The sequence below is a fragment of the Myodes glareolus genome, chromosome 3, assembly GCF_982192425.1.
Source record: "Myodes glareolus chromosome 3, mMyoGla1.1, whole genome shotgun sequence".
Taxonomy (NCBI): domain Eukaryota; kingdom Metazoa; phylum Chordata; class Mammalia; order Rodentia; family Cricetidae; genus Myodes; species Myodes glareolus.
Genome location: NC_142028.1, coordinates 15,747,185 through 15,759,649, shown reverse-complemented (window position 1 = coordinate 15,759,649; position 12,465 = coordinate 15,747,185). Strand labels below are relative to the sequence as shown.

General features: G+C 43.5%; 1 protein-coding gene across 1 annotated transcript; it reads left to right on the top strand.

Annotated features, from left to right (window-relative positions):
• Positions 1 to 2,109: 2,109 nt before the first annotated feature.
• On the top strand, positions 2,110 to 12,242 carry Pde6h (phosphodiesterase 6H). The gene is made up of 5 exons (XM_085685933.2): positions 2,110 to 2,364; positions 2,846 to 2,981; positions 7,514 to 7,691; positions 9,474 to 9,514; positions 12,063 to 12,242. The coding sequence occupies exons 2-5, from the start codon at positions 2,858 to 2,860 to the stop codon at positions 12,137 to 12,139; spliced, it is 420 nt and encodes a 139-aa protein (XP_085542059.1). The 5' UTR covers positions 2,110 to 2,364; positions 2,846 to 2,857; the 3' UTR covers positions 12,140 to 12,242.
• Positions 12,243 to 12,465: the final 223 nt, after the last annotated feature.

Here is a 12,465-nt window from a genome sequence, read left to right as displayed (position 1 = left end):
CCAAATCTGTGAAATTATTTACCCAGTACTTGGAAACCCTTTCCAACACACCCCTGTCATCTGTCCTTCATAGATGTTACTGGTGCTGAGTCTTTCTTCATAGGTGCTGATGGTGCTGAGTCTTTCAGTCTCAAATGTCTCTTATCTTGCTAAAAATTTTCAGTTTTGTTCATATGGGATCATTTCTATAACCCTGTTTTTAAACTCATTGCTTCTTTGCTAGGCTCTCTGTTCTGTGACTGAGTCCATACATTAGACACATTTAATGTTGGTCATCTTTGTCTAATCTACAATATGCATCAAATTTTTAAACATTTTTCTATAGATGCCTTATTATTGCTTAATGGAGGTTTAAAAATCAAATCCTTCACTTGAGTTTCTCTTACTCTGTTTAGGTGAAGAAAAGAAGGGACCCATTACTTTTGGCTGGATGGGGAGGACCTGAGCCAGGATGGCTTCTCTCTGTCTTCGTTAAATTGAGCCATATTTTCTGTGATGCTTAACTACCGTAGTGTTTTTGATCTAAATATTTTCTGTTTGGCTGGGCTGCACCTTTCCTGGTCGTTTGTCTAGAGAGACAGGCTTTTGGAGAGGCATGCTCACTTCTTTTGCCGTTTTGTTAACTGTTGCCCTTTCCCGACCATGGGTCAGGAGCCACACAGCAAAAAGAAAATACAGGACCTTGGCAGACACACCATTCCTGGGGCTTTGAGGCTTGCCACCCGTCTGCTATCTCAAATGATTTATTAACTTTTTTGTTTTTGATTAAAAACTTACTTGGTATTTGTCAATTAAAAAGGAAATCACATGTTAAAATTAACTAGACCCAAAGTCTATGAATTTCAAGGAGTGTCTATGCAGTTAGAATAGCCATTGTGAAGCTCTGGAATATCACATTGGATTTACTTTCACTATTAAATATGTCTATGCGCTTACCCACCACCAAAGGGTGAAAAGTTCATGATACAGTTAAAGCTAGGGAAAAAAGCTTTATATTCTTTTTCAGGGCTGTGGACTGTCTTCAGAACTCTGGAGAGACAATTCTGGCACTGTCAATCTCTCCTTTTACAGATGAGAAGGTGGAGATGTGGGGAGGTAGCTGTCTTCTCGCTGAGTGAACAAGTGATGCCTCTGGTCCGTGCACAGGCTTGGAATAGCACTTCTCAAATGCTTGTGTGCAAACACATCAGTGTAGACTGTGATACATACAGTGCGGGTTGATTCGGTATGTCTGCAGCAGGCACTCAAGGCCTGCCTGGGAGGTACCGTGTGTGTGTGTGTGTGTGTGTGTGTGTGTGTGTGTGTGTGTGTAGATGTGTGAGCATGCACCCTTACACACATGGGGACTAGAGGAGGATTTCCAGCACTCTGCTATCACTCTCTGCTCCCTTCCCTTGAGCCAGAGCCTCTCCCTGAGCCTGGAGTTGGCTCACGGTCATGAAACCCAAGTATTCCTCTTGTCTGCACCGCCCTCCCCCACCTAGTGTGGTTGCAGGCACACACTTAACTATGCCCCACTGTGTACACAGGTTTGAATATTTGAACTCCGGTCTTCATACATGGACAGAAGCACTTTTACCTGCTTAGTCATCTCTCCAGGGTGATGCTCTTTTGATGGACAACACACTCGCCTTACATCTACTCACTGCCTTTGTGAATTAAGTCTTTTGGGGAAGTGGAGACTACTATTGGAGACTCCAACAAGTAATCACCCACCTGTGTATGGAAACAGATGTAAATGATCACGGAATCGCGGAGGAGAGAGTAGAGGGACCCAGCCCAGGACTAAACACTTGGCTGGTTCTATACATAATTTGTTGCTTTCAGAATGGCTCTAATTTTGGTAAAGAGCACGGGGAAGCACATAAGCAATCCTTAAGCTGCTTAGCTGCCCTTGTAATCTGCTTGGGGCTGCAGGTTAAGAACCTCTCCTGGCCTTGGGAGGATAAATCGACACTCCAACTCTGTAATCTTGAGGAGAGTGACTCTCTAACAAAGAGAAGTTTGAGGGAGGCGCACTCCAGTTCTAAGGCACAGCATTCTAAGGAAGTGGGCAGAAAATATGCACTTATTCCTGATCTGCATTGCTATGATGTAGTTGAGAGACCATCGAATATTCAAGGGGTTGCGAGTGTTGATCTTTATCCCCCTACTATCAATTCTGTAATCAGTCTTTGAAAGTGTCACTGGGTTTCTCTATAATAAAATTAGCAAAAGGCTGAAAGGCCCATGAGCTAAGACCCCTTTAATACCATGTAGAGCAGTGCTCAAAGGAAGACTAGGAACTGAATGGCACTGAAGACTGAGCTGAGAGCCACAGCAATCAGATGAAAGCCTCCGATCATGAAAACCGACGATCCTAGGGTGGGTTTTCAGAGCTCACCTGTTCTCAGAGCTTGCCAATCTCCTGAACTCATTCTCCAGCCCATGTTACTGAGTTTGCAATGGCTGACCTTACTGTGTCATCTCTGTGAGGGAGAAGACACGGTGTCCCTTTCTTAGCCAGAGCTAATCTGCACTCTTCCCTCTCACTGTTTCCATGCCCAGCTGCGGTTTTGTAAGAATTGTGTTGTGCTGTGTGTGTGTGTGTGTGTGTGTGTGTGTGTGTAGCCAAAAGGAAGAATAGGTTCAGTAAAAACCAAAAATGGTAATGAAGAAATACAAATAATACTGAATCAAAAACTGAACATCTGTCCCAGGTCATCAACATGTTGTGTTATGTGAACTCGATGTTTCCTCCCTGCTGGAGGATGTCCTTGTCATTTGGTTAGGGTCTTTGTCGGAAAACCATTGAGTCTGTCTCGGTCTCTCTCCAACTCCTCCCTTCTTCTTTGCATCTGTTTAGTGATCGAAGCTTATGACGTTGGACTTAAGTGGCAGGGGAGATAAATCAGGATGCAAAGATCCTCTTGTCTGCCGTGGACAAGGCAACCGGACGACGTACAGGGACAGCATTCAGCTCCGTGAGTTATTAACTCGTGGTAAGTCTGAGTACAATCATTACTAACCAAAGGGTCTTGGAGGGCTGATCTGGCTGTAAAACAAGGACATACAGGAAGAGAACACTCTGGGCTTGTGGGCCTGAGCTGAGGCTGGGGGTGAACATGGGACAGAACACACCCAAACCTCTTTATAATGTTTCGTGACAGACTAGTACGTGAATCGTGGTTACTACCCGTTCACTGCAAACCTTGATTACTGAATTTGTTCACAAGGAGCCTAGAGCGGCCCTCCCTGTTTGTGGCTTCCTGGCAAACAGTTTTCTGGGAAAGGAGGGTTCTTGGGCATTACACAACTACAGCACAAATAGTTCTTTACTCCCAGGATGAACTTGAGGCTGACGGGAGTGTGAGGATAAAGAGAAAGCAGCATGGGGTGACCGCAGGGCAGTGTGGGTGGCGTTGCCTTGTCCCTCTGAGGTTGAAGTGTTTGTTTGCTCTATTCTGAAGCAAGGTACATGGTGGATTGTCTTTTGGTGGCCATGCCTTGCTTCTTTCTTTGAGCGTCAACTTATTGATTCTCTCTGTCCCAGAGAAGCCCTGGTAACATTTATGGGCCCAACCTATCAGTGGAAGAAATGGCAGTGGCCATGTCTCTACCCCCTTTTCAGTTCAGTGACCATGAGTCTGTCCATCTTTATATATGTCCATCTTTATATGTCCTCTGAGGAGGAAGGGATCTGGAGGTCTTGGGCAATGGAGCAGCATCAGAAAGCCTGTGCCAATTCTTCCTCAACTGCTTTTTCTTGCTGAGATCTAACAAAAGATTGTCCTCTATAATTCTACAGAGTTCAGCATTACTACACTGGGTTTAATGTGACATATCCACAGGTAGCTAGCACCCTGTGCCTCAACACATCACTTTGCCACATCCATTTTTTTTTTCCCCTACGGAAGAGCGTTTCGTAATCTGAGAAACAGGAAGAGTGAGCACTGCATTAAACACAGGAAAATAGGCTCTCCCACAAAATCATGGCTTCCTTGAGACTTGGAGAGACACAAGTATGAACTAAAGCCAAGTCTGATGTTCAGCGTAGGCACATCCAGCTTCAGGGCAGAAGGGAAGCACACATTTCCTAGGAAGCACAGTCAGGTTGAGCTTAGTTTCTGGAGATGTCTGTAGTCAACAGGATTCTCTTCCAAGGAAAGAAAGAGTTATATTCATCCTGGTCTTCTCAAAGGCTTTGCAGAGACCTAATGGGTAATTGTGACAGAAACTCTGTAAGGGCCAGATTTCTCAGCTCTTCTAAACTACAGCATCCACATGCAGCACACAGAGCAAGAGTCATTCCGAGAGCAAACACCAAGGTGCAGCCTCACGACTACCATCTAAATCTGCAAGGAGTCCTTGCTTTTATTTTTTGTTATTTTTAATTCTACGTGTGTGTGTGTGTGTGTGTGTGTGTGTGTGTGTGTGTGTGTGTGTACTTGTGAGTATATGCTTTTTGGTGCATGTGTTCATGTGTTGCTTTCTTTAATGTTGCATTTGTTTAACTCAGAGAAGCTGTATTATTTTGCCTGTCTAAAACACCTGATTGGTCTAATAAAGAGCTGAACAGTCAATAGCGAATCAGGAGAAATGGTAGTCAGGGCTGGGAGGCAGAGAGGATAAATAAAAGGAGAAATCTGGGAAGAGAAATGGAGGAGCGGAAAAAGGAGGTGAGGAGGACAGCAGGGGTCAGCTCCCCACCTACTCAGCCAGCCATGGCATAAGAAGTGAAGAAAAGGTATACAGAAATAGAGAAAAGTAAAAGTCCAGGGGCAAAAGGTGGACAGGATATTTTAAGTTAAGAAAAACTGGCAAGAAACAAGTCAGGATAAGGCCAGGCATTCATAAGAAAGAATAAGACTCCATGTATTTATTTGGGAGCTGGCTGGCAGGCTCCCCAGAGCAAAGAGTAAAACAACCAACTACAAACTGTAAGTCTATTCACATGGCTTTCTTGGCTTCTTAAATTGGCTTCTATATTGTTAGACACAATACTTTTATTATCTTCCTTAATTTTATCTGATTCATTTTATAGAGAGGGGCCCAGAAAGGAGTATGAAGCTTAAAGTACACATAGTCAGTTTTGTGGAGCAGGAATTTTCAGCTACGTGTGCAGTTGGTCCTAAAGAACTCATTCTTTCTGCTGTTGCTTCCAGAAGATGATTTGTAATCCATTATATTTTGAACTCTGTCTCAAATATAATAGTTTTCAAATAAAATATAAAATGCTCAGCTAATTTGGAATCTCTGATAATATTTTAAATATATTTCCACTTAAAATTTGTTACTTCTCTAGCAATTTCAATTCTAATAGATTCTCCTGATTGGGGTAAAGGATTCATGATTTATTACTATTCCGAAAGAACTGGAAAGTCCAAGAGTCTGATCTGAGATCAATTCTCTGGTTTTCCCCGGTGGCTTTGGCACAGCTGTGTTGTGTCAGTTACTGGTCACACACTCTGAGAGCCCTGCTGCCCTTGGCTGGCTGCCTACCACGCCTCCTGGATTTCCAACCACACTTTGGAGAGGCACAGACCTTGCCTGTTGACAGAGGTAGAGGAGGCCCCATTGCACAAGAATTAGGCTCAGTAATCAGAAGAACCGGCCCTACTCTCCCTAAAGCCACTGAGGGGATTGTGAGGTGGGGCCAGCTACTGTTTTCTCTGCGGCCTGATGGAAATATCATGAGTCAGATCTCATTGCTCACAGTCAAGGACTTTCCCTGAATCCCTTCACTAATTTATGCACTCACTCAACAAACACGACACCTCTACCAAGCCCACTTTGTGCCAACACCTCTTGTCGGCATGAAGACGATAGAATGACCCCCAGCTGAAAAGGTGGGCACACAAAGGACATTTCAGTAGGGGTAAAGACAAAGGGAAGACCAGTAAGACAAGGCAGTCAAGTTCATCCTGGGCACTGTTTACAGTTTGGCTGCCATTTTCCTACTGAACAGTTTGAGAACTGGAAGGCAAGAATGGAATTCATGATAGAAAAAGAAATAAGGGCAAAGACTCTCTCTTGAATGTTCAAAGGAAAGATTAGGTAGTGGAAGTCACCCCTATAACATTAGAGGGCACCCCAGTGAGGCAGGGACGAGTGGAGTAAATAACCCAGGATAAAGGTGGACAGGAACAGGGGCATAATAAGGGCATCACCATAATCTGTGCAAGGCTAATTATGGCACCTTCTGCAAAGCAGTTCCCATGCACTAGGTCATGGAAAGAACTGCCTCAGAGGAAGCGGTTAGGACTAGTTGTGAGTTCCTTCCTTTCCAAGGGAAACTTTCTTGAATGTTGAGAAAGAAAAAACAGAAAAACCCTATGTTAAAACTTGTAAAATATAAAATTTCTTTAATATTTTATGTGCGTGCATGTTTTGCTTGCATGTATGTTTGTATACCACATGCCCTTTGGAGGGCAGACAAGGATGTTAGAATCCCTGAAACTGGAGTTACAGATGGTTGTAAGCCACCATGGGGATGCTGGGAACTGAACCCTGGTCCTCTGTAAGAGCAGCCAGTGGTCTTAAACTGGAGTCACCTCTCAAGCCTTGAAGTTTTATTTTTTTGTGTGTTTACCTTTGTTGATATTTTTCCCCTGTGGCTTACGTTTATAGGGCAAGGCATATGCCTAAGGCCAAATACTCTGGGTATACGGCGTTGGATAGGCCCAGGGTCTGCACAAGAGACAATATAGAGGCTATCTGAGGGATGTGTGCCCCACAGAGCTAGAGAACATAAGCATTAGCCACCCCATGGTCTATTCCTTACATTCATTACAGTTGAATATATTCACTGTTGTCCGTAGTTCAGAAATCCTTCTGTCTGTCTGTCTGTCTGTGTTTTTATCCCTCAGAACTAAGTGAAAAGTCTCTGAGTTAAGTGAGTATTAAGCAAAGACCACTAAGGCAAAGAGCACACTGTAGAAGATCTTTTAGAGGCAGGCTAGTCGGTAGCTGAACGGAGAATATAGAGCTGCAAATATCTATAGCCACTCCAATCATTCATATCAATCAGATAATTCCTCTTCTTTCCCTGAGGGGAAATTAGATATTATGATAAAATACTATTGTATTTTGGAACATATGATATTAAGATTTATTTATTTTTAGATGAGGTCTCATGTATCTGAGACTGACCTCAGATTGGTTATATAGCTAAGGATAGCCTTGAACTTCAGATCCTTCTGCCTCTACCTCTTGGATTACAGGTCTACACTACCAGCTCTGGCTTTTCAGCGGTGGGAATTGAATCCAGGCCCTTGAATGTGATGGGCAAACGCTCTACCGATTGAGCTATGTCCCCAACCATCATAAATCTATAGTTTTTATTTTCAAAATCTCTTAGTTGACAGACCATTGCACTCTCTTGAATACCTCCATTGCTATATATCATGTTTTCTAAAATAATCTCTCCTGGTTTGCCTGTGTCAACACAAAACACCAGGCTCACAGTGCTCAAAGCTCTGATAACTAACAGTCCTTCTGGCTCCCAAGGTCTTCATTTCCTTCCACTCTCCAGAGAGCCTGAAAGCAAAGCGCACCAGCCACCCCGGGACTGGCAAGATGGCTGACACCACCACTCTGGGTCCTCCAGCACCGAGCCAGGGTCCTATTACTCCACGCAAAGGTCCCCCCAAGTTCAAACAGAGACAGACCCGGCAGTTCAAGAGCAAGCCTCCCAAGAAAGGCGTAAAAGGGTAAGTGTGAGGTGAGAAGGAAGGGGCCTGTCACCTTCCCTTCCCACAGATGGCTTTAGTCCTGTAAGTCCCCCAGAAGAACAGCCGGTTTCAAAATGAAACTAGAGGGTTTCATAATGACCTTTGATTTGACCTCCCAGATTTTTCTTGCCCAGTCTTTTTAAAAAATAATTTTAAAAAACTTACTTCATTTTAATTATGTTTACACATGGTATGTCTGTGTGTGGGTATATGTGTTTGAGTGCAGGTTCCAGAAGAGGCCAGAGGAGGGCGTCAGATTCTCAGAACTGAAATTACAGGCTATTGGGAGTGCCCAATACGAGTTAAGGGAAGCAAACTGAGGTCTTCTACAAGAGCAGCAAGCGCTCTTAACTGTTGCGCCATCTCTACAGCTCCCTCTCTGCTCTTTTACGCAGACATACCCCGTGCTTTAACCTGGAATTCTGAACTGTTAGTCATTTCGAAGGAACACTGGGTTTTGTTTTGTTTCTGCTGTTGTTGACATTTTTTTGTTTATCTTCATGTCTTATTTCTTCAGTCCTCCGTTTTTCTCTATTGCTATTTGGAAAAAATGAATTTCCAGCATACTCCTCAGATATTCATTTATCTTTTACTGATACTTAAATTTCAGCATCACTTTTGTGTTTATATTAGGATGCCTTCAACCATCATAACTTGGGCTAGTTTACATTACATTTATTTATTTATATCTACACTTGGACCAAGATCACTGAGAGAAAATTTCGTTTTTCTTTTATTTTCTGTGCCTAATGTGATGCCCAGGATGCAGATTAAGTAAATGTTAATATCTTACTGCTTAATAATCTTTATATTTAAGAAATGAAGATTGAGGGTTGGCAGGATGGTATTGTGAGTAAAGGTACTTCCTAGGCCATCCAAGGATTCAAAGTTCAATCCCTAGAACCCACTCACATAAAGGTGATAGGAGAGAACTGACACCACAAGGTTGTCATGTGACCTCTACATGCACACCATGATGTTTGCACAGACACACAGACAGACTCAGATATAGATAGACAGATTCACAGACAAACGCACAGACACATAGATACACACAAAGAGACAGACAGACACACAGACAGACAAACACACAGACAGATATACACAGAGACAGACATACAGACATACATACAAACAAACACATTTGAGAGACACACAGACACACAGACAGATACACACACAGAGACAGACAGACATACAAGCACACAGACAGATAGATATACACAAAGAGATAGAGAGACATACAGACACACAGACAGATACACACACAGAGACAGACAGACATACAAGCACACAGACAGATAGATATACACAAAGAGATAGAGAGACATACAGACACACAGACAAACATAGACGACAGACAGACAGACACACAATCTTTAAATGACACTTGGGGGTCAGTTATAGAGTACTTATCTGGCCTGTAGGGAGCCCTCTTTTCAGCTCCCAGCACTGCATAAACTGGGTATGAATTCATGCCTGTAATCCCAGAACTCTGGAGATGCAGAAAAAGCAGTAATTCAGGTTCAAGGCCACCCTCTTGTCTCATGCTATGTCTCATGCACACCCACTGCCCAGTAAGGATACACTGAGCTAGATCTTGGATCTAGTTCAATGTGAATGAAAGTTTCTCAGATAAATCGTTTAGGACTTCTTTTCCTTTGAGTGAAGAAACCTTCCCAGGGGTAACCTCAGGGTCTTTCACCTGTGGTATCAGCTAATGTCTGTTTTATCCATCTGTTTTTTTTTTTTTTTTCGTAGGTTTGGAGATGACATCCCAGGCATGGAGGGGCTAGGAACAGGTGAGCTCTGACACCTTGAAGTGAGCATGTTGCTTTGAGGTTTCCTCTTTGCAGAAAATTCAAGATTCAAGAGACAGTTTAAAGTTACAACACCCCTAACATGTGATCCTTTGGAGACAGAAAGGTGGGGATTTAACTTACTCTTTTAAGTATGTGTCTGCCGACATGCATACATGTGAAAAGAGATGAAAGTGTGAGGTCTAATGAAGCTGTTGTTTCATTAACAGCCTTTGAGAGTATGCTGCAGTCAGTTGTAGGGTTGTGAGATGTAAGACTCATAGAGTTGATCCATTCCAACTTCATTTTGCAGAAGATGAATCTGAGGCAGACTGAGTGCCTGTGTGAAGCCACAGTCTGCGGAACTGGCAAAAGCGGCAGAGTCTAGAGAACCCTTGCAGTCTGTCTGGCAACCCACTCCTTACCAAGTTCCTCTTCTTCACATCCCATAGTACAGGGATACACACAGCATCAGGAAGAGGGTACACATAGCAGAAGGAACAGGGGTGCACACAGCAACAGAAACAGAGGTACACATGGCACCAGGAACAGGGGTACACACAGCACCAGGAACAGGTGTGGACGTACCACCAGGAATGTGGGTGCACATGGCTCCAGAAATGGGGGTGAATAAATACCAAGAACAGGGTGCACTTGGCTTCAGAAGCAGGAGTACACATCACACCAGGAGCAGGGGTACACATAGCACCAAGGACGTGGGTGCACACAGCACCAGGAACAGGGCTGCACACAGAATGTATCTGATGCAATCCTTTTAGTTGGCTGGACTGTTTTCCTTCACTAGATACGGACTGCAGTTGCTATAGGTGTCCTTAAAAAATTTAACACTTATTTTTAAAAGACGTTTTAGATTTGCAGAAGAATTTAGCAGCAGATTCAGAGAACTCATGCCACCATCACTCCTGTTCTCACAGTTCCCAGAAGTGAACATAATGCACGAGTCTGGCACGTTTGCCGAGTGTGATGGGCCGCTGCCAATCATTCTTGATGTCTTGACAAAAGTCCTTAGCACATCTAGCTTGAGGCTTATTGCTGCCATATGGCTCCAAGGCTTCTAATGATCGTGTAAGGTTGCATAACTGCCATCATTGTGTCACATAGATTGGTTTCCTTGTCCCAAACATGTCCTCACCTCTACTGGAGAATGGTTTCCTTCCCCAGCTGCACACCTCCAGACACCACTGGCTTGTTTTAAACTGGGTATTACCATTACATTTTATGAAATGTTATTGAGTTAGAAATATACAGTATTTAACTTTCCTGTCCTGGTTTCTTCCATTTAGCAATATTTATTCATATGTCTTCTGTGTTCTTATGGTTCAGTAGGTCATTACTTATTTCATTTTAAGCGCGTGCTTACTTGTCCACATTTATGCATGTGTGTGCCTGGTGTCAGTGGAAGCCAAAGGAGGGCATCAGATCCTCTGGAACTGGAGTCAAAGACGGTTGTGAGCTACTGCTCGAGTGCTGAGAACTGAACCCAAGACCTCTGAAAGAGCAGCCAGTGCTCTCAGCAACTGAATTATCTCTCCAGCCCCAATAGCTCCTGATAACAATATTTCATTTTATGAGTGTATTCTATTGAAGAAATCTTGATTTCTTTCAGGTATTAACACTAATGACTAAAATTGTTCTGTGTTCATGCTTGAGCTCACGTGTGTGTGTGTGTGTGTGTGTGTGTGTCTGTGTGCACAGTCAGAGTTTTTGGTGGCTATAAATTTTGAACTTGTCTAGTACACTAGATACATGGTAGCCATCACTGTAGCCAGTGCACTCAACTTTGTAGACACATGCCACCCCTGAATCTTAAGTAGGTCATACTCCATATTGTTAAGCTTACTTGATGCTCTTAGATTATGTTTGTATTATGTTCAGGTACATTTAGACATGCACAGGAGGATAGGTGAACTCCCCACTGGAAAGAGGCAAAGAGATTCTCACTGGGGGAAGGCCTGGGGTCTTTGCCCTGGTTTGAGCCCCATCTATGTAAGTGTACTTTTTGGCTAGAGCCAGCTTCTCTGGAAACAGGAGAAATACCATCTTCCCTGAACCAGAGACATGACTAGATGATGCTCTGAGGTTGCTTCTCTGTACGTGTTTGATGTAGACATCTGGAAACATAAACAGCAACCCTGAGAAGCTCACCTGAGAAGCTCACCTCAGATTAGTGAGAAGAGCCCATCCAGACCGTGGGAAGTTAAAAGGGTCCCACTTCTCATTTTAATCCTTGACCTGATGACAATTCCACTCTATGCTCCTCTTGGTGGCTCAGTTTTTGGGAGATGCAGTGAGCTTCCATCTCCTCCCTAAAGAGAGTACAAAATGAACAATACCCAGATGTGTGTGTGTGTGTGTGTGTGTGTAACAATTACGTGACTGCTTGCATCCTTTCTGGCTATGGGGCCATCCCACACGCCTTTCCAGGAATGGAGGGGTGTGTGTAGCTGTTTGGAGGGTGTCTTTTCCTCTTGCAGGAGGGGCTCCTCCTCTGGGTGAGGGCATGGCTGAGATATTCTCTCGTCTCTTGCAGACATCACAGTGATCTGTCCCTGGGAAGCATTCAGCCACCTGGAACTGCATGAGCTCGCTCAGTTCGGGATTATATGAAGAGTCCAGAGGCCCAGCTTCTCTCAAGAGCATCTTCTATGGATGTTTTTACAACTTGAGATCCAGTATTTGGAATGAATTTCTTTGACATATATGATCATTACCCATGAGTTACTATGTGTGTTCTTTCTTTCAGGGCAACTCAGTTTCAAGGGTTAAAAAAGAGGCATTTGTTGGGGCATTTCCCTATCTGCTGCTTTGAAGTCATCTACATTTCTCTTTATTTTGTTTAAATGTAGGTTAGACACTCATTATATTAGCAGTAGGATTACAGGATAACATTAGTGGATTTGAAAGGCTCTGGTAGGAGGATCGCTACAGGTCAG

Bases quoted from the DNA above. Each gene is read 5' to 3' on its own strand.
- Pde6h (XM_085685933.2), top strand. From the start codon at position 2,858: ATGACGTTGGACTTAAGTGGCAGGGGAGATAAATCAGGATGCAAAGAT. The intron at 7,692-9,473 runs GTAAGTGTGAGG...TTTTTTTCGTAG, and splicing joins CCCAAGAAAGGCGTAAAAGG to GTTTGGAGATGACATCCCAG. The intron at 9,515-12,062 runs GTGAGCTCTGAC...CGTCTCTTGCAG, and splicing joins CATGGAGGGGCTAGGAACAG to ACATCACAGTGATCTGTCCC.